Below are 25,865 nucleotides of genomic sequence, written 5' to 3'. Positions count from 1 at the left end.
CATATAACTTGAACCTGTAAAAAAAAAACATTGATAAGAATCTTCACTAATTGAGTAGAAACATTAATCATAATATATTGCAATTTGATTTAAAAAAACCGTACCAGTTACAGAGGAAACCCATATATCAGTTGTGAGTGAGACTCTTTGCTTGGTTGTGAGAAACCATTTTTTTAGAGTAACTTTCCTCTCAACAAAAATCTTTACTATGTCTCTTCCTGTTGTCCTTCTTGAATGCGGCTTGTACAGGTTCACCTAAGTGGATTACATAAGAAAAAACATTGATTAGAATCATGTATTAGAATCATGTATTAGAAACATAAAAAAAACAGTGATAGAAGATAGAAGTGGCACCTTGTTGCAAAAATGTTTCATTGCCGCACATTCTACAAACGACAATGGTAACTCTCCTATCACCACCATTTCATTCAATGCTTCTCTAAAAATATGCTCATGCACTTTTCCAGATTGTAAACTCCCATCTTTACTAATAACCTGTTGACCTTCGGATGGATTTTGACAGTCTTCCCATGCCAAATATGCCTTACATATTTTTAGATGATTCCACAAAGTTTTTGTCCCTGACTTTGTTGGACAACTGAATTCCTTTCCACAATAGTTGCAGTTACATTTGTCACGATTGTCCTTCATTCTTGTGAAATGTTGCCATACATTTGATCTTGGGTTGAGAGTCTTTTGGGTCTTAGACTCAGGCTGCTCAGACTCTGATCCGTCATTACGAGTTTGTTTCTTTTTGCTCCTTCGATTAGACTCGGGTGTTAGAACCTCTTCTTCTTCGTGTATATCTCTCTCGTCATCATCAAAATTTGGAGAGGATGAATCCATCTGCAAATCATAAGTCACACGTTAACAAAACAATAGACAAAGAGAGAAGAGGGCTAATGCATCATCAACAAAACACAAAACAATAGACAAAGAGATATATATATATATATACATATGTAACGAATGGAAGCTGTAAGTCTCAACTTTTGTGTGCTATTTATCTATTAAGATGCCAAAACAAAAACTGATGATGTTTTTTTTTTTAAAAGGCTGATGCGGACGGTAATGGAACAATAGACTATGGGGAATTTATAGCAGCTACAATGCATATCAACAGACTCGACAGAGAAGAGCATCTCTACTCAGCCTTCCAACACTTTGACAAAGACAACAGTGGGTAAATATTTATAAAGCATTATCATCGGCCATGGAAAGTTGGAATATTCATGATTTAGCATCATTGTAACTAGATCCTAATTGTAGATTACAGAAGAAAAAAACTGAAACAAGCGAAACAGTCAGACAAAGAGGAAGTGAAATGGGCAACACTAAACACATCTCAAAGCACAAACATGGAAAATCAAAACAGGAACTCAACGATGGAACTCTAAAACAAGGAAATGGGAAGCCAATCAGCCCTAATTTCAATCAATCGTTCTACTAAGGATTCAAACAAATTCACTCAGAATGATTGTAGAAGCAAGTCCCATCTCTAAACCAAGAACAAGAAATCATGGCAACAAGACACGAAGATGAAGAGCCCAGTTTCAGTTTCAGTTTTACAAAATCCCAATTTTGAAGAAGACAAACCTTTGATTTCCTCCGTGAAGTTTCAGAAGGAGGAGAAGATGCGACAACCCTTTGATTTGGTGTATCCAGTTTGACGATTTGGTGTATAATTTTTAAGAGAGAAACCGTACTTTCTGTCTGCGAGTGCGAAGAGAAAGAGTAAAGTAAAACTAGGGATTTAGGGATCAAGTGTTATATTTTCGGGTTATTCGGGTTTTACTTCGGGTTTCGGGTAATATCCGAATCCGATCAGGTATCCGAACTTTAGAAACATTACACTCGATCGGGTTTTACATATTTCCCGAACCCAAACCGAACTCCCTACTTTAGGTCGGGTTTGGATTCGGGTTTCGGGTTCGGTTAATATGCCGAGGGCTATCTCTATGTGTGCGTCCAACCCAAATATTTTGATATAGTGTTTCTTTTCTGAGCAAAACGTCTTTGTTTTTCAAATGCTCATTTTCATACAAGATTTTAAAATTTTGGTTTTTTCTTTGGGTTTTTTTTTTTAAAAAATACTTGTGGATTCTTGTTTTTATTAAGTCCATGTAGTTATCACTGCGGTTAAAAAAAGGAGGCTTTTGTTGTTGCATTTTGAAACTACTCTTAGTCCAATGTCAACGACATGATAATTAAATAATTTGATTAAAAATGATTAGGTTCTTACTAATTATTACAAGATCCATTTCTGATCCGATTTCCGAGATATACCGGATCCTATCACCATTTGATTTATTAGCTTGTATCATAGCAATGTCTAACCTATTCTTATTGTTGCGGAGTAGAGATATAGCTTCACCCTCTTCATTGCATGTAGTTACCGCAAAAATACACATTGTTATCTAATATGAACAAATTTGGTAATGGTACAAAAGATAAGTAAAGAAATGATGATGGTCAGAGCCGGTCCGAAGTTATATGATGACTAAAACAAAACAGAAAAATCTTGTCCTCTACATAGATCTATTTATAGCTCCCAAGCAGATGCATAAATCTGATTTCCCTTAACGAAAAAAAAAAGAAGTCTAATCAAAATCTTGTGGATTCTTGTTTTTATTAAGTCCATGTAGTTTTTAAATTGTTTTTTTTGGTTCTTTGTTTTTGGTTTTTAGATTTATTTTTTTTTTGCCTACAGATTTAAAAACTAATATATCAAATGTAAAACAAAAATACTAATTTAAATCTATACATGTTTGTGAGTTAATTGGACTTATTGACCATTCAAAGCATGGTTGACTTTTATAGATACAAATAATTACTAATTTTAAATCTGCATAAACCAAAATTTATTCACACATTCTTTAGTGTTGATTTTCACAATCTTAGAGGTGGAGTATAAATACTGTACATTTTTGTAAATTTGAAAACTATGTCTAAAATGGTTGATTTCCATGCCATCCACCTATAATGGTACCTTTTTTTGTAAAGCTAAAACATAGACAAACTGTTTTTGCATCAAGAAAAAAAAGTATAGAGAGAAACATAATTCTGATTTGATCATGAAAATATGTCAATCGATCTTAATTTTTCCGTCTATTTCTATATAAAAAAAATATTTGTTGTATAGGACAACAAGTCTAGTATAATTTATTTAAACGTCTTATCTGTTTATCCAAAAAAAAAAATGTAAATATATGTTTTTCATGAAAACTACAATAAAAATTGTTTTAGAGTAAAAATTATACAATCATATTTCTTATAAAAAAAATATACTCACATTTTACTCATAATTGCAAGAATCATATTGTCACGCGATGAACAATACAACATGAACATTAATGTTCAATTAATGTTCATTCAAATCTTTGGTTCTTGTATATATTAAACTAAGATGTATATTCATTTGAGTATCAAATAACATAATCACACTTTTTGTCTTTTAAATATTATGATATCAAAATTGATATTCATATTTTCATGATTTTATGTAGTTTCTTAGCCTAGTAAGTCTATCACCTGTGATGAAATCTCTTTTTCCTATTTAGCAATACTTGATTGTTAGTTTCGGAAATGACCATCAATATAAACTTTTAAATAGTTGAAAAAATGTTGAACATTGGAGTCAATCTTATATAATATAAGAATGTTTCTTGAAATTTACTCTAAACTTTTTAACATTTACTTTTAATATTTGAAATTTGTCATATTAGTCTCTTTTAATTGTTAGTGATGTGTTTAATTATTATATTAATTTATTATGATTAATTTCTTTACATTGACTAAATATAAATAAATAATTTTCTCAGTCTTTTATTTATCAATATTTTAAATATCAATATTATGTCAGGAAAAATATTCATATATGACACCAATAATATAGTTTATTTGACACTTATAATGTGGAGAACATAATTAAACTCTTATAAATAAATTGATTGATCAATTCCAAAACTACATAGTTATAAAAAAAACAAATTTATGGCATACTAATTACCATATGTATGATAAAACGATAATGTATGAATTTTGAATATTATATAGTTCATCAAATTTATCAATTAAAATATAATTAAGAAATAACATTGAACTACAATATTTCAATTTTGATTTTATTTTCTTGGAAATAGCATTATATGGAAAATTTCAAACTTCTTTACTCACAAGTAGAAAGCTAATGGCAAAAGCCAAAAATAATATTCCACCAATAAGAGTCAACACCGAGGTTCAAATTATCTTGATCTTAAAACGAATAGCATTATTTTTTGCATTTTTCGAAGATTCAATACTTGAAGCACTTCTTAATTTGATAATACCATCTCAAGTTCTTGTTGAAGATAGATCACTTCCTCATATCCTAAAAAAAGATCATGAAGTGATGTTGTAATAAAGTAGATATTTTGTTCTGTAATTGGAAATAATCACAAACAATAATCAATATATCATATAATCATATTCTTGCGAAATGAAAGCTCAACATCAAACTTGTTCTAATATTTTGATATGTGTCATCTTCTTATTTTAATTGTTAGCAATGTGTGCAACTATCGTTTAATTTACTATAATTTACTATAATTTAATTTCTCAACTTTTTGACAATAAAATATTTTTTTGTACTATTTTCATTTGTTTTTTTCATATTTTTAATACCAATTTTATGCGCAGAACAAATTTATATATTACACCAATAATATGGTTTATTTGACACCTATGGTGCAAATAACAAAATTAAACTGTTACAAAAAAAAAATGTTGATTCAAAACCAAATTGTTATAAATAAGCTTTAGTAACATACTAATGATCATATATATGAATTTTAAATAAATACATGGTTCATCAATCACATCAAGAATTATATTAAAAATAAATTAGACGATAATCATTACAATTGTGTTACAGTAAGATTGATCTGTCTTTTATATAGTTGCAAATGATCACAACTAATAGTTAAGATTTTAGTTTTTTTTTTTCTAACTCTTATTGTGTCATCATCTCCAACCAAATAGTCTTACAACTATATCACCAATTTTTAGTCTACCACACTCTTTTACCACCATTTTCTCGCTAATAAATGTAGTATTACCTTTTAATGATATTCTTTTACATGTCAACAAATAAATCTGATTGTTTTTGTTACAATCAAGCTATCTTATTTTGGTCATATATCGAGTCATTGTTCTCTAGCACTACAATTATAAAAAATAAAAGATAGATGTACCTAAATGTATCAACCATAACAAATCATTCTCTTTACACTATCATATTTGGTTTAAAGTGACGGCCAGAAATTGTATAAGCTTACAAAGAGTTTGATATGATTCTTGATTATATTCATTTTTAGATGTAAAAACTATATGAAGTGGCTAAGATCTCCTCAAAAATTACAAAATTACAGATCTTTTTGAGTGCGTATAATTGGTGGGATGCTTAAATCACAAAAAGATTGAAAGAATTTTTGACTTTTTACTGATCTTTTCAGAAAAAACATGCATGTTTTTCCAAGTTTAAAACTTGAACATTGTTAAAAGAAATTTAAAAAATGTCCTCTCTTTTTTTGTCAACTTATATTCCTCATAAGATATAAAAACTTGTTTCGTGCATTTTAATAGACTAGAAAATACTATAAACTATAATACAATTTTTATTGTATCGAGATAATTTAATAGTTAAAAATCCAAATAAACATTCAAATTTCTCCAAAAATAGCATCAAAACTTTACAATTGTGCTTATGATTATCAATGGTTATATAAAATTTGTATATAATACATAATCTAAATTTTATATACACCAAACCAACTAAATTATACAAAGCTATAAATCATTAAATAATTACAAAAAGAAAACTAAATTAATAACACAAATATGGTGTTGGCAACCGGTTCTAAAGGTATCGCAATATCTTCTTCGACTTCATCATTACCATGAAGGATAGTTTTAGCAATTTCTTGTAAACTCTAAACTTTTAACATTTATCATTTTTACCTAGATAATCTATTAAACAATTGACATTCATCCTATTACGATTGTAAAGATTATAAATTTAAAAAAAATTGTGAATGATAACAAAAGTATCTTATTTTGTAATAGCAAAAAAATCAAAATTATGAAAATATCTTCATAAATTATTAAATTCTTAATTTATCGATAAATTAAAACCTCTATAAATTAATAAAATTTTATGGTACTCACCTTATTAATATAGAGGTTTTACTGTATTATGTAATATGTAACGTAGATAAAGTTCCTCTCATTGACAACAATACCAAACACTAATTTCATACACCATGCAATGAAAAGTCCTCAAATGGGAAAATAATTTGACCCATCAGTGAAACAACGATAAAATTAGAGTAAACAAAGAAAGATGCGTAATCTTGAGATTAATATTTAACCTTTTGTTATAAAAGTTTCATCATAATCATTCATCATAAACCCAACGGTCTCTCTTCATCTCTCTTCATCTCTCTCTATCTCTCTCGCAAAGAACGCTTTGGATACTCAGCTTTTGCCGGCGAAAACGAAACAATGGGTGGTTGTTGCGTCTCAACGCCTCTCGAGAACGATCAACCTCCTCCGCAACAGCAGCCGCAGACTCAGCACGTCGAACGCAAGAACGACGAAGTGAAGAACGACGAGGGATTCGTCAACTGGCCATTCACAGAGTTCTTCCTCTCCGATCTCACGATGGCGACCAAGAACTTCAGTTCCGACGAGATCATATCAGAGAGCGCTGAAGAATCTCCTAATGTCGTCTACAGGGGTCACTTATCAGAGAATCTTGGCTTCGTCGCTATCAAGAGATTCAAGAATACGCCTTGGCCTGACCATGAGGACCTTGAGGTACACAGTACACTTCGAAAACTTTTAACAACTCTCGCCATTGATATCTTCTGATGGGTTTGATTCTGTTAGTCCCATCTTTTTCAGGTAGAGGCACAAGATGCTGCGGAGCTAAAGCACAAGAGACTCGTCAAGTTGTTAGGATACTGCAGCGATGGAGATGAAAGGTTTCTTGTTTCAGAGTTCATGCCTAATGATACTCTTGCTAAGCGTTTGTTCCATCGTATGGTTCCTTCTCTCTTCATCTTCTTCTTTTGTGAATCTTAGGTTAAAGACGCTGCATTGTTGGTTTATGTGACATGTTTTGTTTTAAAGATGGTGCTAAAGTATCTGCTGTTATAGAATCGATTGAAACAGAACTAGCTAGCATCTTCTCTGTTTTGAATGTGGAGGCAGAGAGAAGTAATATTGGTGATTTACTGATTTATGTGTCACATTAAACATTGGTGAATCTGAGGTTTGTGTGTCAAGAACTCATGATTTTGCATGTAGAATTGATTGAAACAGAATTTATTAGCATTCTCTGTTTTAATTCTGAAGTCATAGAGAGGCCGCATTGGTTGTTTAAGTAGCATGGTTGTGCTTTAGATTCTTAATGAAAGAAACTTTTATATGACTAGCATGTATAAATGTATCTGCTTTTGTGGAATGTGTTACAGCAGAACTTGTTAGTATTCTCTGTTTTTGAAGTTTTTATATTGGTTGTGATTCACAGAGAAAAACATGGAATGGTCAATGAGGTTGCGAGTGGCATATCATATAGCTGAAGCATTAGATTACTGTATCACTTCAGGTTTCGCAATGTACGATAACCTAAGAGCTAACTCGGTTCTGTTTGATAAGGTATAATAAATCAACTTTTTCATGCCTATGCCTTCTTCTGTGTGATGTAAGGATACTAAACTTTTTTTATTGCTTGATGGATGTGTTAAAGGATGATGATGCATGTCTTTCCTGTTTCGGTTTAGTGAGGGAGGTGACTGATTATGATCCAAGACCAACAGGTAATTCAAATCTGAACTTCTCTCTTTAGGTTATTCATATATATATCAGAATGTGATAGTTTATATTCTCATTGTAGGAAGTGTGAACACTGAGAGTGTGACATACAGATTTGGTACCATCCTTGTGAATCTGCTAACCGGAATGCAAACTTCTCCAAGCCATGTAAGTGATTCTGTTCAAGTCCTGTCCGTCTTGCTTTCTCACTTGGCTTTGTGATTGTCATCATTAGATTCTCTGTCATTTTCACTTTCTTGCGACACAAGACACATGTTACTGAGTTGTTATCTCTCTGTTTCTAGGTTCCTGAGATGATAAATGGAAAGGATGTTACGGACTTGATGGATCCAAATCTGAAGGGAAAGTTCTCTAAAGAAGAAGCTACTGTAATCTTAAAACTCGCCTCTGAATGTTTGCAGTGGAAGAATAGAAAGAGTCTCATCAGTAAAGAGGTTGTTGCAACACTTGAAGCGTTACAAGCTAAAAATGAAGTAAGAATGCTTACTCTGTAACTGTAACTTACAGTAATTGTATTCTTCATGATTAATTTTTGGCGTTCATGTTACATAAAAGCTGACCATTTTGCTTGCAGGTTCCATCTGCTGAAATGGTTGAACTGGCAAAGCGGCAAGATGTAGCATCTTCCAGTCAACAACAAGAAGCTGAACCCTTGCATGAAGTAAGAAGGGAACTTATTTTAAACCGAAATTGAATTCTTAATATTCCTTATTCATCATGTTATGAAAAACCGATCATTTTGCTTGCAGGTTCCATCTTCTGAGAAAACAAAGCAGCAGGAGGAAGCATCATCTTCGAGTCAACAGCAACAAACTTGAACACTGAATCTTCTGATATCATAAAAACTTTGGAACTCTTCCCGAATTTGCAGCTTTGTTGGTTTTTAGATTGAGGGTGTTTTGTGTATTTTCTAACAACTTTAAACATGTGTATCTTGTTGCATGCACAAATCATGCATAGTACATCGATATTTTTTCGGTCACATACTCACACGATGAACAAAAATACAACAAAATAATTTTTACATATCAAACACTACCAAACCTATAAATATTAACAAACCCCAATTCTAAAATTATTAACAAAGCAAATATCATAGTCATTAAATGCAATACAAAATTCTCAAACATGTGAAAATATAGACCCAATATAGCATTCAGTGAAGCAAAAAAAAAAGGAAATGGAAGTTTGAAGATGTGTAATCTTGAGTATAGATCATAGTGCGACTCTGTTATTAAAGTTTTCTCATAATCCTAAACCTAACGGTCTCTCGTCATCTCTCTCTGTTTGTCTTTCTTGAAAAGAACGTTTTCGATACTCTGCTTTTGCCGGCGAAACCGAAACAATGGGTGGCTGTTGCTTCTCTACGCCTCTCGAGAATGAACAACCAAACAATGGATTCAGTGACTGGCCTTTCACAGAGTTCTTACTCTCTGATCTCACGTCTGCGACCAATAACTTCAGTTCCGACGAGATCATATCAGAGAACGCAGAGGAATCTTCTAATGTCGTCTACAAGGGTCTTTTATCAGAGGATCTTGGCTTCGTGGCTGTCAAGAGATTCAAGAATTCGGATTGGTCTGACCATGAAGAATTTGAGGTATCCTTTCTTTGCCTATAAAGCATATGAACTTTGCGACGTTCATTGATCTCTTTTGATGGGTTTGGTTCTGTTTCTTCAGGAAGACGCAAAAGCACTTGGGGAGCTAAAGCACAAGAGACTCGTCAAGTTGTTCGGATATTTCTGCGATGAAGATGAAAGGCTTCTTGTTTCAGAGTTTATGCCCAATGATACTCTTGCTAAGCGTTTGTTCCATCGTATAATTCTTCTTCTTTACTTCTTCTTAGAATTTGGTGTATCTGAGGTCAATGGGTCTGCATTGTTAGTTGTATTTGACATGATGGTGTCAATCATAATGTATCTGCGTATAGATTCAGTAGAGAGACGTTATTAGCATTCTCTGTTGTGATTTCACAGCAAAAAATAAAGCCATGGAGTGGTCAGTGAGGTTGCGTGTGGCGTATCATATAGCCGAAGCATTGGAATATTGCAATAGTGAAGGTTTTGCATCATACAGTAACTTAAGTGCATACTCGGTTCTGTTTGATAAGGTACGTAAAAGAATCATTTTATGCCTATACCTTCTTAGTGATCTAAGGATGCTAATATGCTTTGTATTGCTTAATGGAATTTGTTGAAGGATGGTGATGCCTGTCTTTCCAGTTTCGGATTGATAAAAAGGATAAAGTATGATCGAAGTCAGAGAACAAGAGGTAACCAGTTCATGCTTCTCTCTTCGGATTATTCACATCAGAATGTGATGTTTATATTCTCATTATAGGAATTGTGAGCCCTAAAAGTGTGACATACAGATTTGGTACTATCCTTGTGAATATGCTAACTGGAAAGCAAACTCCTCCAAGCAATGTAAGTGATTCTGTTCAACTAGTCCTCCCCTGCTTTCTTAGTAGTCTTATGGTTCATCTTGACTGTCCATTTCTTGCAACACAAGCCACATATTACTGAGTTGTTATTCTCATGTGTTCTAGGCTCCTGAGATGATACACGGAAAGGATGTAACTGAGTTAATGGATCCAAATCTGAAGGGAAAGTTCTGTACGGAAGAAGCTGCCGTAGTTTTGAAACTCGCCTCTGAATGTTTTCAGTGCGAGGCTAGAAAGAGTCTCATCACAAAAGAGCTTGTTGCAACACTTCAAGCCTTGCGATCTAAAAGACAAGTAAGAAGGATTTACTGTATTTGTAATCACATCCTAGATTGTTTTTTTACATTCTATGTTGTATGCATGCAGATTCCATATATTCAAATGCTTGAACTGGGAAAGCCGCAGGAGGTGGAAGCAGCATATGTTGAACCCTTGCAAGAAGTAAGAAGGGAGCTTAATTATTCTTAACCGGAATTTGCCTTGTTATAAAACTGAATCTTTTTGTTTGCAGATGCCAATTTTTTCTGAAATGGCAAAGCAGAACGAGGAGACATCATCTTCTAGTCAACAGCAACAGCTTCCACACTGAAACTCGAAGCAAAGAGATCCAGCAAAATAGTTTAAGAGAAGAAGAATCTTGAGTTTATCTTAAATCGTGGGACGTCTACAATTTTAATTTTAGGCGTTTCATATATAATCCACTATCCACATGTCTAAAAGAGTATGAGTTCCTAAAAAGAAAACGAAAATGTAAAAAGCATATGATTATATATGTGACCTGTGATACTTGGTACATAGTACTACATACTTTGGTGGTAGTGCCAATGTAGAAAACGTTGAACAGTGGAGTAATACAAATAAATTCCTCTCTTCTTTTTGTTTAAGGGTTTCAAATAAATTCTTCTCATTAACACAACACTAGCAAAATTGTATATTTTTATAAACCAAAACTTTGTTTTAAAATTATTAACAAAAATTATCATAACGCATTGCAAACTTCTCAAAAAAAAAGTAAAAAAAAAATAATTATTAATAATTAGAAAGATGCGTAATCTTGAGTTTTAGATTTTAGTGAGACTCGGTTATAAAAGGTTCATCATAATCATAAACCCAACGGTCTCTCTTCATCTCTCTCTATCTCTCTCGCAAAGAACGCTTTGGATACTCAGCTTTTGCCGGCGAAAACGAAACAATGGGTGGTTGTTGCGTCTCAACGCCTCTCGTGAACGATCAACCTCCTCCGCAACAGCAGCCGCAGACTCAGCACGTCGAACGCAAGAACGACGAAGTGAAGAACGACGACGGGTTCGTCAACTGGCCATTCACAGAGTTCTTCCTCTCCGATCTCACGACGGCGACCAAGAACTTCAGTTCCGACGAGATCATATCAGAGAACGCTGAAGAATCTCCCAATGTCGTCTACAGGGGTCACTTATCAGAGAATCTTGGCTTCGTCGCTATCAAGAGATTCAAGAATACGCCGTGGGATGATCCTGACTACTTCGCGGTACCCTTCTCTTTGCCTTTAAAGCTTTATCTCACTTTTGTGACGTTCATTAGATCTCTTTTGATGGTTTCGATTCTGTTTCTTTGATCTTCTTCAGGTAGACACAGAAACAGCTGCGGAGCGAAAGCACAAGAGACTCGTCAAGTTGTTGGGATATTGCTACGATGAAGATGTAGGAGTAGGGCTTCTTGTTTCAGAGTTCATGCCTAATGATACTCTCGCTAACCGTTTGTTCCATCGTATGATTCCTTCTCTCTTCTTCATCTTCTTCTTTTGTGTCATTCACATTAAACATTGGTGAATCTGAGGTTAAAGAAGCTGCCTTGTTGACATGGTTGTGCATGTAGAATCGATTGAAACAGAGCTTATTTGCATTCTCTGTTTTGAGAGTCTAAAGAGATAGAGAGGCTGTATTGTTGATTTAGATTGTGCTTTAGATTCTTAAAGATGGAAACTTTTAATCAGGACTAGAATAGTGAATAGATCATGTACAAGTGTATCATATGCTTAGGAACCGTTGAATCAGAACTTGTTTCTGAAGTTTGTATCGGTTGTGTGATTGACAGAGAAAAACATGGATTGGTCAATGAGGTTGCGAGTGGCGTACAATATAGCCGAAGCATTGGATTACTGCAGAATTGCACGTGCTTTCTCGTACGATAATCTGAGTGCTAACTCTGTTCTGTTTGATAAGGTATGTAAAACAACATTTTAACATGCCCTATGCCTTCTCTCGTGTGATCTATAACGATGCTGATCAGTTTCTTGTTGCTTAAACGGATGTGTTGAAGGATGGTGAGGCCTGTCTCTCCAGTTTCGGTTTAGTTACAGCGATCATCCGTTATAATCGAAGAGAAGGAGGTAATCTTTTCGCGCTTTATCTTTGGACTATATATGCATATATATATATATATATATATATCATCAGAATGTGATGTTTATATATTCTCATTGTAGGAAATGTCAACACTGGGAATGTGACATACAGATTTGGTACTATCCTTGTGAATCTGCTTACTGGAATGCAAATTGCTCCAAGCCATGTAAGTGATTCTGTTCACTTGACTTTGTGCTTCTCTGTCATTGTTAATTTCTTGCAATGCAAGCCACTTATTACTGAGTTAGTACTATTCTCATGTGCTATAGGCTCCTGAGATGATCAATGGAAAGGATGTTACCGAGTTGATTGATCCAACTCTGAATGGAAAGTATTCTAAAGAAGAAGCTACCGTAATCTTAAAACTCGCCTCTGAATGTTTGCAATGCAATGATTTTAAAGAGAGGTTCATCACAAAAGAGGTTTTTGCAACACTTGAAGCCTTACAAGCTAAGAAAGAAGTAAGGATGATGCTTACTGTAACTATTAATTGTATTCCTTCGTGATTTTTCGCATTCATGTTAATATAAAGCTGATCTTTTTGCTTACAGGTTTCATCCTCTGAAATGACTGAAGACGAGCCAAAGCAGCAGGAGGAAGCTTCATCTTCTGGTCAACAGCAACAACTTGCTCCCTGAGTTTGCTGATAGCTTCAACAAAGCAACTCTTCTCGCTCGAAGCAACATGTTTGATTTTCAGAACTTTTCTAGGATAATAAAGGGAAACCATATAAACTTTGACATACTTTTTGTTGGTTTTCGATTGTGGCGTCTTGTGTATTCTTTGAGATGATTCCAAAACAAAGTTGAACCTATTTTTCTTTTTCTTCTGATTTCATCTGTGATGGCCTTTGTTAAGGAACACCATAACCATACATGATACATATATCAAAACATTCAATATTTACATTATGAAAAATATGCGTAGCTAACTTCTTGAAATACACTGATCACATTTTTTTGCATTTCATCAGTTAATTAATTTATACAGAATACAATACCCAATCCTATAAGTTCATCATACAAATCATCACACATATACAGAGAGAGGGAGAGAGTTATTTTAAGAGAAGAAACCAAAACCAAATATATAAGTTATGTTATTATATATCAAAGTCCTAACCTAAGATCTAAAGAACAACCTATCGATGTGTCAGGAGGAGATGTCGCCGCAGGAACATTAAGATCAATTGCCCTGACTTGGTGCTCTTCCTGATCTTTCTCCCAATGACATCTCATGTGACCACCTAACGCTTGACCACTCGAGAACACTCTTAAACAGATTTGACATCGATGATTCATTCCAGAGACCAACTTCACACTCTTGCCTTTGTCTTGACCAACGATCTCCTGAGGAGGAGAAGGATCTTCGGTTGAGTTTGAAGCGGCAAAACATCCTTTCACATCTTTATGTGTTGCTCTATGTCCGCCCAACGCTTGATGTGACCCAAACACTTTCTTACAACCTCCACACTCGAACCGTCCCTCAACTCCACTTGAACTGCTCAAGACAACAGGAGCTTTAGCCAACAAGAGTAAGCAAGAGGCTATGTTATGATCTTCCTCCTCGGATTTATTTAAAACAAAATTCAAATTGGAGGATGATGACGCGGCGGTTGCGTTAGTCCCACGTTTGTGGTCCGGAGGAGGGATGATGCCACGCCACTGACGTTCAGGGTGACATCTCATGTGTCCAAAGAGTGCCTTCAGTGACCCGAATTGTTTACCACATTCAGTACATGGCCGTGCGATTTGTGGAGGAGCGTCAGAGTCCAGCGGTTTCTTGACCGGATTAGGCCTTGGAGAAGGAGAAAAAGAAGAACCAGGTTCGTTGTTGGTGAGTTTAGTACGTTTTCTTCTTGGTTTTTGATTGTAACTCGGAAGAGGTACATCGGAGGAAGCAAATGGGATGTCGAAATTGGGATCGGAGTTCGAAGAGTTCGACATTGTTATGGCTTTAGAGAGAACATGCAAAACAAAACAGAGGAAAAAAGAAGAAAAAAAGTGGAAGAGTGGGAGTTATGATTTGGTTTATAGTAGAGGAGAGGACGAAGTTAGTTTTCATTTGTGGAAGAGTCGCTTTACGGTTTTTTTTTTAGCAGTTACTTGTCGAATTGTTTTCTTTTGTTGACATGTCCCTATTTTTCCGGATTTACATTTTCTTTATGTTGTTCGAATCAACAATATTTTGCTCTGAATTTGTTGATACATTCATACGAACTTAGAACCAATAATTTGGGGATTAGGGTAAACTAGGTTTTTCAACTTTGAACCGGATCCAACTTGGTTTTCATTTTAAGGTCTAAATTGCATCATAAACTCTTTGAGATCTCTCTAGCTATATCGCTCTATCACAAAATCATCAACGTTACCACTACTACATTTATAAGATAAATGGAGATAAGATAATGTAAAATGTACCCATTCCATATTCCGAAACCAACTTCTACAGATGTACGTTGTAACAGCTTCAAATAGAATCTGAAAGATAAACAGACTGATCCAAAGTATGTAAAAAAAAGGTTTTTTTGCAATGGGTAAAAGAGGCAGGAAGATGATAACCACTGAAAACAAATACCATATCTTGGATGCGCGGCTTTTCTATCCACAAGTTCACGCTCCTATCATAAATGTAATTATAAGAATTCCCACATAGAATTCATTTCTGAAACGCACTCAAGTTGTTTATCCTATAACCGAGAGACCTCTGTTCACAAACCTGTGCTACTGGCCAATACCTCCCAAGAGTCGTTCTACAGCAGCATTAACGTTACCATTGGTTACTAGCAAAGCCCTTATGTTCTCTGCTCTGTCGTAGAATCCCATTTCCTGCAGTTGTTGCAACTGAGTAGCAAAACGCTCCTCAGGAGGCACTGGAATCAAACAGAAATGTGTCAGTGGAATCATCTCAACAAATACATAAGAAATCAAAGTATAGTCCCAGCGAATCTAACCGTTGGGTTGATTTGTGCCACTCAGGCCGCCAGCACCAAGACTGCCAAACATATTCATCAAAAAATCCATCCCCCCATTATTGGCCGTCCCTATAAATATATATCCATAGTAGTGAATGTGAATTAGTGATTTACTCAATAAGAGATGTATGAATATAGGATAACAGTATGATAAATAGAACAACAAGCAACTACACTATACTAAGTGAAATAACTAAAGCCTTCATACTTCCATTACAGATAATATCTTAAAGAGTACCTGTCGCAGCACCAGTTTGCCCCGCATCCCTACAAAGAAGACGATTGGAAACATGAATAGAGGTTGATGGAATCATGATAGAAAGTTCAACACACTGATATCATATGTTATAAGACAGCCCTTGATAGAGGTTACTAATGATCCACCCAGTAAAATCCACAAGAGTTGCTGCATTACTAACGATTCAACCCATTGATTACTTTAAGATAGTTCATCACCGCTACAGTTATCTGTTTAGCTAGTCACACTATTTTCTAAACCCAGATCAACCCAAAATCCAATTATGATATAGAAAGGACATTAAGTACTCGACTATGTTTCAACTAAAGAAAACAGAAAGAGGTATCCACACTTACTGGCCAGCCGTAGTCCTATTCTGAGAGAAAAGTGATTGCTGTAGAGTCATCATTTGCTAAAGACCAAAAAACAATCCAAAACATTAGGTTGAAATAATTTTATTACTTAAGAGATACAAAATTATTTCTCTGGAGAGACCACATGTTCAAAATTCACATGCATAAAGACAACATGGGCCCAACTGACCTGCATCATCTCAGGAGAGCTAAACTGGCGAAGGAATTCCGGGTTCTGCATCATTTCCCTCAACTGAGGATTCATATCTAGCATGCTTCGGAGTTGGGGGTTGAGACTCATAAGCTGAAATAAACGGAATACATTAACAATACATTCACAATACCAAAAGTGTCTTAAATTCAGATTATTTTAGGCGCTACATGATTCATGTATTGTGGATTGGAAAGTAGACTTTGCATCATCTGCGACATAGCTGGGTTTTGCAGTATTTGGTTCAATTGAGAAGCATCTGGAGTCGCACCAAGAGGTGAATCTGCTCCAAGCATACCAAGTCCGCCGAGGCCTCCAAGTCCACCAAGGCCACCAAGACCACCAAGGCCACCAAGTCCAGGGCTTCTCGTGTCCCCACCAGAAATTGTCCTTCCAGGGGCGGTTGTCTGGCCTGTCAAGTAGCTCCACAATATGTTCTTAAATGTTTAGTGCATTAGAGTAAAACTTCAACAAACTACTCATAACAACAAACTGTGAGAACACTACATGAACTCACCAATTTTTATCATAAACAATATATTCCTGAGCCAGTGTCGTAAACATAAGCTAGTAAACTACTATTTCTTATGAAGAAGCCACTATTGGCTGTTATAAACGTCTATATACCATATAAAATTAAGAGGATGAGAATGCAGTTTCATACCAGCCGCAGCACCCCAAGGATTAGGAAGTGGATTTGCATTTGGAATACTATTTCCTGTACCGGTTTCAGCACTCGGTGTTGAAGAATTATTAGTAGCATCAGTTCCTTGTGTAGTGGCCCCCTGGTTTCCCAGAAGAGCAGCAAATGGATTAGAGCCCGTATTGCTACCAGCATTACCCGACATAGAAGTAGCATTCATTAACGGTTCCTGGACGTTTTCATACATACGCCTAAGCATATTAAACCCCTCAGGCATAGACTCAATATTACTCATCGCCCTATCGGTATTCCGCATCATTTCACGCATAAGCTCAGGGTTTCTGGCCGCCTCTAGAGTTTGGCGAAGGATGCTTGGGTCATTGAGCACATGACCAAGCTCAGGATTGCGATCTACAAGCTCACGCATTTGAGGGTTATTCATAATCATACTCCTCATAATTTCTGGGTTATTCATTATATTCTGCATGGCTGGTGTATTCATCATATCTCTAACCATGTTAGGGTTTTGAGCTAGTTGTTGCTGTGCCTGCTCAAGATCCGGAAGACCAGATCCAAATAATCCAGCCATAGCATTTCCACCACCCAAAGGATTAAATCCAAGCCCAGGGAACAAAGATTCTCCTAGATTCGTTCCTCCTAGATTTGAGCTATCATTTGAACCAACCGCTTGAGGAGCAGTGGTTTGGTTTGCAGCTGGAGCAGCAGGAGTTGGTGAAGAAGGCACAAAACCTCGAACCATATGAACAGTGTGATCAGCCTGCAAACCTATAGACAGAGAACGGAAATATTAAGGCTCATGATCCAAAACATTAAAACCTGGAAACTATCCAACACAATCACATCAAAGTTTATGACCAACAATGTAATATATAACAGCCATTAAGTACACATGCCAAAAGGATAAATAAACACAATTCACATTAGAAACCCTTCAAAATTGTATGGATCATAAAAACTTTCACCATTGACTACATCTCTGTATCCTTCCCATATCACAATTCATAGGGAAAGAGAAACATTAAACAATCCAAGCTTCTGCAATGAGTATCACCCCCACAAAAAACCCTAGTATAAATCCAATTTCAATCTTTCAAACCAAGCAACTAACTCAATGAGATTTCGAGCAATTAAATCCACAGAACAATAGAAAAATCCCAAAACGATAACAATCAGAGAAGAAGAGGATGAGTTGTTACCATAGCTGAGGAGCGTCTGATCGTCCTTGAGGATGCAACCTTTATAAATCAATCGCTGCTGATTAGCTGGCACATCGCTGTTCTGCGCAATCAACTCTTTGAAAGACTCCACCGTGGAATCGAGGCTCGTCGTAACACTAAATTTCGTGCCGTTCGAGCACCTGACGTTGACGGCAACAGCTCCTCCTTCAGCAGTCAGCGGCTGACTCGAATCTGCGTCTCCACCCATTCTAATTTCCAGATCCTAGTTCAACAAAACAAATCGCAGAGTTCGCGAAATCGATCGAGGGACTCAAAATCTCTATATAACCCTAGAAAAAAAAAAAAAAAATCAATGAAGACGAAGGAGACTCGAAGAAGCTCTTAAGTCGGTTTTTTTTTGTAGATTTCTTGAGGAAAGAGTGATATATAAAAAAACTTTTGGTCGAATAACAAAAATGAGATACTGCTGCAGAGAATTAAAGAGAGAGACATAGGACTTATTTTGTTGGCCAATTAAATGAGAATCGAAAAAAAAAAGACTTGCGCTTGAGAGAACGTATCGACTTGAACCGGGTAAAATTGGGTCGAACCGAGTCGGTTTGGATCGGTTTAGTTGAAATTAACTCAGAATTGGGTATGCAATTGACTTGGGCAATTTGGTTTTAAACTTTGAACCGGATTTGAGTTTTTATTTCTAGAAGGAACCAAACATTTCATTGTGTTTGGTTTCTTCTCTCTCTGATGTCTCTCCGTAATCTATTCTCTTACCAAAATGGCACCACAATAAATGAAAAAAACTCAGAGCAGCAAGTGGACACCACGCACTTTTATAGACTGCTGGCCCTAATCCTAAACTAATATCGAAATTTCTTGGGATCTCTGGCGATAACACATCTGAAGGTTACAGTACTCTATTAGAAAAAGAAAAAAAAATTGTATATTTAACCATTTCACATTCCAAGACAACTCTTACAGATGTATGTTGTAACAACTTCAAATAAAATATGAAAGATAACAACGACCCAAAGAGGAAGAAGAAGAAGAAGAAGAAGAAGATGACCACTGAATACAAATACCGTATTGATCCGGCTTTTCTATCCACAAGTTCTCGATTCCTATCATACATATAAAATTTTTAGAATTCCATAAATATAATCATTACTGAAACATATTCAAGCTGTTTATTCTATAACTGAGAAGCAAGATGGAGAGACCTCAGTTCACGAACCTGTGTGCTACTGCCCAATACTCCCCAAGAGTCGTTCTACAGCAGCGTTAACGTTACCATTTGTTGCAAGCAAAGCCCTTATGTTCTCTGCTCTGTCGTAGAATCCCATTTCCTGTAACTGTTGCAACTGAGTCGCGTAGCGCTCCTCGGGAGGAACTGTAATCAAATATAGACATGTTTCAATCGAACCATCTTAACAAATACATAAGATTTTTACAAAAAGGGTATAGTCCTAAGCAAAGCAAACCATTAGGTTGGTTTGTGCCACTCAGGCCACCAGCACCAAGACTGCCAAACATATTCATCAAGGCATCCAACCCCGCATTGTTGCCTGTCCCTACCAAAATAATTTACTCAGTAAGCTACAGATGATATACAATAACAATATATATATATATATGTGCCAAAGTGAAACAATCATGAAAGCAAGGAGAACCAAAAAGAGTATCTACTATACTAAGTGACCAGGATAATAACGCCTTTTTACTTCAGATACAGATAAAATCTTTAAGAGTACCTGTGGCAGCACCAGTTTGCCCCGGATCCCTACAGAGAATATAAACTTGAGAGCATGAATACGGATAAACGAAAATCAAAATACAGAGATCCTTCACACACTGATAGCTTTTGTTAAAAATGCAAAAATGTTTATGTCTCTGTTCAAGTTTATTCCAACTATTAGAATGCTTTATAGCCCCCCCCCCCCCCCCCCCCCCCCCCCTGACAGAGGTTATTAATGATCAACCCAATAAATTATTCAAGAGTTGCTGCATTACTCATGATTAAATCCTTTTCTTAATTGATATAGAGATCGTTCAGAGGTTCATCACCAATAGAACTGTCTCCTTAGCTAGTTACACTATTGTCTAAACACGAAACAACCCAAAATACAGTTAAAATATATAACGGACATGTAACTCCTTAACAATGTTTAAGCACAACAAAACAGCAGAGGGTTTCAATACTTACTGGCTGGTCGTGTTCCTATTCTGAGACATAAGTGATTGTTGTAGAGTCATCATTTGCTGAAGACCGAAAATCAATGCAAACATCAGGTTTAAGAAACTTCACTACTTGAAAAATAGCTTAACGATACAGAAATGTTTTCTTTGGAGAGAGAACATATTTAAAATTCACATGCATGCAGACAATGGGGGAACAACTGACCTGCATCATCTCCGGAGAGCTAAACTGACGAAGGAAATCTGGGTTCTGCATCATTTCCCTCAACTGAGGGTTCGAATCTAGCATGGTTCGGAGTTGTGGGTTGAGATTCATAAGCTGGAAACAAGGGAAAACATTAAAGGCATGTTCACAATAGCAAAAATGTCTGAAGTTCAGATTATTCTGGGTGTTACCTGATTCATGTATTGTGGGTTGGATAGCATGCTATGCATCATCTGGGACATGGCTGGGTTTTGCAATAACTGGCCCAATTGAGAAGCATCTGGAGTGGCACCAAGAGGGGAATCCGCTCCAAGCATTCCAAGTCCACCGAGGCCACCAAGACCACCAAGGCCACCAAGGCCACCAAGACCACCAAGTCCAGGGCTTCTCGCATCCCCACCAGAATTTGCCCTTCCAGGGGCAGTTGTCTGGCCTGTTAAGTCCCCACGAATATGTTAAACAATGTTTGGTGCATTATGAGTAAAAGTTTAACAAGAAAGAGCAGCCTAGGAGCTTATCTATACACAAACTACTGATAACAACAAATTGTGAGAACTACATGAACTCACCAATGTAATAAAAAAAAAAATTGTTCCTGAACCAGTGTGGTAAACATAAACTTCCAATTTCTTATAAACAAGCCACTCTAACTATTATTGAAAAATTTGCATCCTTCAAAAGACGAGTAAAATTCTAAAGGAAAGCACGAAGATGAGAATGCAGTTATTTACCACCGGTAGCACCCCAAGGATTAGGTAGTGGATTTGCATTCGGAACACTATTCCCTGTACCCGTTTCAGCATTTGGTGTAGAAGAGTTATTAGAAGCATTGCTTCCTTGCGTAGTACCTCCCTGGTTTCCCAGGAGAGCAGCAAATGGATTGGAGCTTGTATTGCTTCCAGTATTTTCCGACATAGTAGTAGCATTCAAGAATGGTTCTTGGACATTTTCATACATACGCCTAAGCATGTTAAATCCCTCAGGCATAGACTCAATATTACTCATAGCTCTATCGGTATTCCGCATCATTTCACGCATAAGCTCTGGATTTCTCGCCGCCTCTAAAGTTTGGCGAAGGATGCTTGGGTCATTGAGCACATGACCAAGCTCAGGATTGCGATCTACAAGCTCACGCATTTGAGGGTTACTCATAATCATACTCCTCATAAATTCCGGGTTATTCATTAGATTCTGGATGGCTGGTGTATTCATCATATCTCTAACCATGTTAGGGTTTTGAGCTAGTTGTTGCTGTGCCTGCTCAAGATCCTGAAGACCAGCTCCAAATAACCCAGGCATAGCATTTCCACTACCCAAAGGATTGAATCCAAGCCCAGGAAACAAAGATTCGCCAGGACTCGCTCCTCCTCCTAGATTCGAGCTATTATCTGAACCAACCCCTCGAGTAACACTAGGTGCAGTAGTTTGGTTCCCAACGTTTGCTGCCGGAGCAGAAGGTGGTGCTGAAGACGGTGCAGAGCCTCGAACCATATGAATAGTATGATCAGCCTGCAAACCTAGGTATAAAAATATTCCACAGAGAATAAAAACATTAAGGGCTCATGACCAAAACAATAAAACTTGGAAAAAAAACTATCCAATAAAATGAGATCACAGTAACATATACTAGACATACTATTCAGGTAAACGTTTCCTTGAGAAACAAAAATTAAATTGTATGGATCATTTATTGTATCACTAAACATATTCTTCCCATCGCTATCACAATTCATACGGCAAGAGAAACTTTTATCTTTCCAAACAAGTAACCCTAAGAGATTTCAATTCAATTAGATCCACAGAAGAAGATAAATCCCCAACACAGAATAGTCAGGAAATTACCATAGCTGAGGAGAGTCTGATCGTCCTTGAGGATCCGACCTTTATAAATCAAGCGCTGCTGATTGGCTGGTACATCGCTGCTCTGAGCCACCAACTCTTTGAAAGACTCAACCGTCGATTCGAGACTCGTCTTCACATTAAATTTCGTGCCGTTGGAGCACCTGATGTTCACAGTCACAGCTCCTCCTTCACCAGTCTGCGGCTGACTCGAATCTCCCTCTCCACCCATTTCTAATTTCCGGATCCTAATTTAGTTCAACAAATCGCAGAGCTCGGGAAATCGATCAGGAGCCCTAACCCTAGATAAAAAAAATTGGACCAAGATTGAGAAGAAACAAAGCTCTAAGTCGGTTCGGTAGATTTCTTGAGGGAAAGGATATAAACTCAGCAGATTACGACAAGAACGAAACAAAAGACTTCCTTCTGTTTCAGAAACGAACCGGGTCGAGTCGGGTCGGATCACGTCGGGTCGGATTGACAGTCAGAGCCAGGAAATAAGGGTCGGGTCAATCGCAAAGGCCCAACGGGCTTATGTTTCTCTGTTCTATTGTGTCGTCTAACCTCATGCATCTATGAAGAATATGAACGACATCGTTTAACTCAGAATCACTCTGGCTTAACTTGTCTCCAGCCAAAAACCTCCTAGTTATGCTTCCTTCAAGAACCATGCTATAACCTGCAACGACACGAACCTTTCTCTCCTTCACTAACCTTCTCATGATTGCTACATCGTCCCATGATTTTTCAGCAGCAAACACGCTTGACGCAAGCAAATACCCTGAAGAACACAAGGGCTCGAGTTCAAGAACCTCAGCTACTGCCTCTGAGGTAATGATCCCATTTTTCAAATGGTTTCTGCAACCGCTTAGAATCGATCCCCAAGCACTAGCCCCGGTTTTTACGTCTCCTGGAAGGTTCTTGATTAATTCCATGGCCGTATCAATCTCTCCAGCTCGGCTAAGCATGTCCACAATGCAAGAGTAGTGTTGTAACGAAGGTTTGTGATCATTTTCTACCATTGATTTGAATATCATAAGACCTTTCTCCACCAATCCTCCATGATTACACGCTGATAACGCTGCCAGATATGTCACAGCGTTAGGTATGTAACCTTTTTGTTTCATTTCCTCGAACGAAGCTAATGCTTTATCCGGTAAACCGTTAATAGCGAATGCTAATATGATCACGGTCCAAGAGACGACGTTTTTCGAAGGGATTTGATCAAATGCCCTCCTCGCCATTTCTATGGCACCACATTTTGCATATGCATCAACAATAGAGGTATCAACTGAGATGTCACTGATGGCTAACCCTCTCCGGATAGCAATTCCATGTGCCCATTTGGATTTTCTCAAGTCTGCTGAAACTGAGCATGCGTTAAGAAGACTTATGACAGTGATTCCATTGGGCTTATCCCTCATCTGACAGAAGATTGAGATTGCTTCATCGGGTCGGCCAGAACGGGCTAATCCAGAGATCATACTGCTACATGACACCACATCCTTGTACATCATCGAATCAAGCACTGTTCTTGCATCATCAACAAGACTGCAGCTTGTATATGCATCAATCAAAGAACTCAAAGCCACTTCGTTAGACTCATATCCATGTCGGATCATCACGCAATGTACTGACTTGCAGGGCAATGGCTGCTCAAAGAACTTGCAAACCTGGAGAAGCGTCACGAGAGTAACTTCATCTACTTCAACCACCTCTTTTCCCATCAAACGAAACATCTCAAGAGCCTCATCGTACCTTTGGTTATGTACAAACCCAGCCAAAATCGAATTCCATGAAACAATGTTTCGACAAGTGGTCTCATCAAACACTCTAAAAGCTGAATCAACATCGAATCCTTTGGCATACATATCAATGAGTGAATTGCGTACAAACACATCTACCAAATCAAAACCTCTCCGTATCGAAAATCCATGAACTGATCTTCCCAAATCAGTATCCTCCAAAACCGCGCAAGCCTTGAGAACACTAGTCAAAGTTACACAATCAGGCTCTGTTTTCGCCTCATTAACCATTTCTTTAAACAACTTCAATCCCAAAACAGGTTCCTGGCTTTGCACATAACTTCGAATCACCACACACCATGAACTAACATCTCTTTCAGACATTTCATCGAACAGTTTATGTGCACTCGAGGGATCACACTCTGAGTACATACACAAGATCGAGTTTTCAACAGACGAAACCCCACAGAACCCACTACGTGTTGATGTCCAGATCAGTACAATTAGAGAGTTTTAGTTCAGTGTTTGGAGGGTCGAAGTTCTCTTTTATATATGAATAAGTCAGGCTACAGTTAATAACTACCAGCTATAAAACGACGAGAAGGAAACAATTATCAAGCTGAGAGCTCGTCGAATCGGTACTGCGAGAACCTGTTCTCTTATACGAATTCCTTTTCCGTTTTTCGTGTCCTCTCACTGTACGCTGTACATTCACTATTTATAGATTCCTGTGTCGGTTCGTCATCTGAAAAGACTAAAATACCCTGCTCGACCTATTTATAGATTCCTGTGTCGGTTCGCGGACAAATATCGGGAAACTAGAGAGTCGCGCGTGGGCTTTACCGTTTTCCGAAAAACGCGGTCGTATCGTCACGCGTTTATATTGTCGCGCGTGACATCCGAAAGTTGTAACGTCGCTTCGATCCTCGAGTTGTAATGATGATTTCTTCAGGAATCTTACCTTCAACCCTATAATTACTCCCCCGTTCCTTATTTTGGCTTCATTCTTCTCCATCGGTCGTTTCCTCAGCTCGTCGTCTCAGGTACTCTCTTCTCTCGTCTTCTAGCTCGTCTATTATTGTTTTTCTTGAGACTATGGCCTCTCCCCGGTCCACTTCGTCTGATTCTTTGGCGGCGAGCCATCTTCGTCAGAACACCTCGCCTGATTCTAGTGGTTCGACTTGATTGGATCGTCGTATGGCGAGATTTCCGACGAATAGCGACGTTTCCTCGGGATTGTCGTCTGACTCCGACGCAACAAATTTGGTCGAACTAAAACATCGCATCTTCTCCGACGCGACAGTTCCGAGCTCGTCAGCCCTTCCATGCCAGATCCCTTCTCTCATCGATGAAGATTTTGACGAGCCAATCGTTCCGGCAAGTCGCATCATCGAGCACCAATCTCACCCATCGGCTGCCGAACCCTCTGGAACTAGAGTGTCTGGTCTCTCTTTTGTTCCCCGATCTTCTTCAAAGCGCGACTCGGCCCGCGTGTCCGTTCAGATCGGCGAAATCGCGGTCGATCCGGTTATTATTATCCCCAGGCATGAGCAGCGTCCTTGGG

The 25,865-nt window shown here is 37.3% G+C and overlaps 6 protein-coding genes and 1 pseudogene across 11 annotated transcripts; 3 read left to right on the top strand and 4 right to left on the bottom strand.

Moving 5' to 3' along the window:
• The first annotated feature begins 6,435 nt into the window (after positions 1 to 6,435).
• LOC104791346 (putative inactive receptor-like kinase BSK12) lies at positions 6,436 to 8,890 on the top strand. Of its 2 annotated transcripts, none has more exons than XM_010517199.2 (8): positions 6,436 to 6,855; positions 6,928 to 7,078; positions 7,571 to 7,698; positions 7,790 to 7,859; positions 7,937 to 8,022; positions 8,160 to 8,348; positions 8,450 to 8,536; positions 8,625 to 8,890. In XM_010517199.2, the coding sequence occupies exons 1-8, from the start codon at positions 6,541 to 6,543 to the stop codon at positions 8,691 to 8,693; spliced, it is 1,095 nt and encodes a 364-aa protein (XP_010515501.1). In that variant the 5' UTR covers positions 6,436 to 6,540; the 3' UTR covers positions 8,694 to 8,890. The 2 variants fall into 2 exon arrangements, with proteins under 2 accessions (XP_010515501.1, XP_010515510.1); XM_010517208.2 differs by having other exon boundaries at positions 6,446 to 6,855; positions 6,943 to 7,078.
• A 330-nt stretch (positions 8,891 to 9,220) lies between these two features.
• On the top strand, positions 9,221 to 10,909 carry LOC104708343 (putative inactive receptor-like kinase BSK12). Its single transcript, XM_087511322.1, has 7 exons — positions 9,221 to 9,475; positions 9,558 to 9,693; positions 9,854 to 9,987; positions 10,077 to 10,149; positions 10,218 to 10,303; positions 10,426 to 10,614; positions 10,832 to 10,909. Exons 1-7 carry the CDS (start codon positions 9,221 to 9,223, stop codon positions 10,907 to 10,909), a joined length of 951 nt encoding a protein of 316 aa, XP_087367448.1.
• A 554-nt stretch (positions 10,910 to 11,463) lies between these two features.
• Positions 11,464 to 13,528, top strand: LOC104791337 (putative inactive receptor-like kinase BSK12). Its single transcript, XM_010517187.2, has 7 exons — positions 11,464 to 11,827; positions 11,925 to 12,066; positions 12,394 to 12,521; positions 12,619 to 12,688; positions 12,785 to 12,870; positions 12,974 to 13,165; positions 13,256 to 13,528. Exons 1-7 carry the CDS (start codon positions 11,513 to 11,515, stop codon positions 13,340 to 13,342), a joined length of 1,020 nt encoding a protein of 339 aa, XP_010515489.1. The 5' UTR covers positions 11,464 to 11,512; the 3' UTR covers positions 13,343 to 13,528.
• A 111-nt stretch (positions 13,529 to 13,639) lies between these two features.
• Positions 13,640 to 14,702, bottom strand: LOC104791325 (zinc finger protein ZAT2-like). Its single transcript, XM_010517176.2, has one exon. The coding sequence runs from the start codon at positions 14,648 to 14,650 to the stop codon at positions 13,814 to 13,816; it is 837 nt and encodes a 278-aa protein (XP_010515478.2). The 5' UTR covers positions 14,651 to 14,702; the 3' UTR covers positions 13,640 to 13,813.
• Positions 14,703 to 15,109: 407 nt separating this feature from the next.
• On the bottom strand, positions 15,110 to 18,848 carry LOC104791290 (ubiquitin domain-containing protein DSK2b). Of its 2 annotated transcripts, XM_087458546.1 has the most exons (9): positions 18,341 to 18,848; positions 17,145 to 17,909; positions 16,651 to 16,892; positions 16,460 to 16,573; positions 16,273 to 16,328; positions 15,917 to 15,945; positions 15,658 to 15,747; positions 15,423 to 15,576; positions 15,110 to 15,324 (listed from the first exon to the last, which is right to left on the bottom strand). In XM_087458546.1, exons 1-8 carry the CDS (start codon positions 18,567 to 18,569, stop codon positions 15,428 to 15,430), a joined length of 1,674 nt encoding a protein of 557 aa, XP_087314672.1. In that variant the 5' UTR covers positions 18,570 to 18,848; the 3' UTR covers positions 15,110 to 15,324; positions 15,423 to 15,427. The 2 variants fall into 2 exon arrangements, with proteins under 2 accessions (XP_087314672.1, XP_087314669.1); XM_087458543.1 differs by having other exon boundaries at positions 15,110 to 15,576.
• Positions 18,849 to 19,217: 369 nt separating this feature from the next.
• On the bottom strand, positions 19,218 to 24,878 carry LOC104791301 (ubiquitin domain-containing protein DSK2b). 4 transcript variants are annotated; one of them, XM_010517153.3, is made up of 9 exons: positions 22,560 to 24,878; positions 21,449 to 22,234; positions 20,909 to 21,150; positions 20,718 to 20,831; positions 20,520 to 20,575; positions 20,068 to 20,096; positions 19,798 to 19,887; positions 19,551 to 19,706; positions 19,218 to 19,437 (listed from the first exon to the last, which is right to left on the bottom strand). In XM_010517153.3, exons 1-8 carry the CDS (start codon positions 22,786 to 22,788, stop codon positions 19,558 to 19,560), a joined length of 1,695 nt encoding a protein of 564 aa, XP_010515455.2. In that variant the 5' UTR covers positions 22,789 to 24,878; the 3' UTR covers positions 19,218 to 19,437; positions 19,551 to 19,557. The 4 variants fall into 4 exon arrangements, with proteins under 4 accessions (XP_010515455.2, XP_010515462.2, XP_087314666.1 ...); XM_010517160.3 differs by having other exon boundaries at positions 19,537 to 19,706; positions 22,560 to 22,935; XM_087458540.1 differs by having other exon boundaries at positions 19,537 to 19,706; positions 19,798 to 19,881; positions 22,560 to 22,935.
• Positions 23,066 to 24,592, bottom strand: LOC104708332 (pentatricopeptide repeat-containing protein At2g17210 pseudogene; annotated as a pseudogene).
• Positions 24,879 to 25,865: the final 987 nt, after the last annotated feature.

Source organism: Camelina sativa, chromosome 1 (genome assembly GCF_030686135.1).
Source record: "Camelina sativa cultivar CO46 ecotype springtype chromosome 1, ASM3068613v1".
Lineage (NCBI taxonomy): Eukaryota > Viridiplantae > Streptophyta > Magnoliopsida > Brassicales > Brassicaceae > Camelina > Camelina sativa.
The sequence above is the reverse complement of the archived record's forward strand: the minus strand, read 5'-3'. Positions and strand labels throughout refer to the sequence as shown.

Coding starts and splice junctions, on each gene's coding strand:
- LOC104791346 (XM_010517199.2), top strand. CDS start 6,541: ATGGGTGGTTGTTGCGTCTCAACGCCTCTCGAGAACGATCAACCTCCT. Junction 7,860..7,936: donor TTATGATCCAAGACCAACAG/GTAATTCAAATC, acceptor TTCTCATTGTAG/GAAGTGTGAACACTGAGAGT. Junction 8,349..8,449: donor CGTTACAAGCTAAAAATGAA/GTAAGAATGCTT, acceptor TTTTGCTTGCAG/GTTCCATCTGCTGAAATGGT.
- LOC104708343 (XM_087511322.1), top strand. CDS start 9,221: ATGGGTGGCTGTTGCTTCTCTACGCCTCTCGAGAATGAACAACCAAAC. Junction 9,476..9,557: donor CTGACCATGAAGAATTTGAG/GTATCCTTTCTT, acceptor CTGTTTCTTCAG/GAAGACGCAAAAGCACTTGG. Junction 9,694..9,853: donor TGCTAAGCGTTTGTTCCATC/GTATAATTCTTC, acceptor GTGATTTCACAG/CAAAAAATAAAGCCATGGAG.
- LOC104791337 (XM_010517187.2), top strand. CDS start 11,513: ATGGGTGGTTGTTGCGTCTCAACGCCTCTCGTGAACGATCAACCTCCT. Junction 11,828..11,924: donor ATGATCCTGACTACTTCGCG/GTACCCTTCTCT, acceptor GATCTTCTTCAG/GTAGACACAGAAACAGCTGC. Junction 12,067..12,393: donor CGCTAACCGTTTGTTCCATC/GTATGATTCCTT, acceptor TGTGATTGACAG/AGAAAAACATGGATTGGTCA.
- LOC104791325 (XM_010517176.2), bottom strand. CDS start 14,650: ATGTCGAACTCTTCGAACTCCGATCCCAATTTCGACATCCCATTTGCT.
- LOC104791290 (XM_087458543.1), bottom strand. CDS start 18,569: ATGGGTGGAGACGCAGATTCGAGTCAGCCGCTGACTGCTGAAGGAGGA. Junction 16,574..16,650: donor ATCCACAATACATGAATCAT/GTAGCGCCTAAA, acceptor CGTTTATTTCAG/CTTATGAGTCTCAACCCCCA. Junction 16,329..16,459: donor GCTCTCCTGAGATGATGCAG/GTCAGTTGGGCC, acceptor TTTGGTCTTTAG/CAAATGATGACTCTACAGCA.
- LOC104791301 (XM_010517153.3), bottom strand. CDS start 22,788: ATGGGTGGAGAGGGAGATTCGAGTCAGCCGCAGACTGGTGAAGGAGGA. Junction 20,576..20,717: donor GCTCTCCGGAGATGATGCAG/GTCAGTTGTTCC, acceptor TTCGGTCTTCAG/CAAATGATGACTCTACAACA. Junction 19,888..20,067: donor GCAAACTGGTGCTGCCACAG/GTACTCTTAAAG, acceptor TTATTTTGGTAG/GGACAGGCAACAATGCGGGG.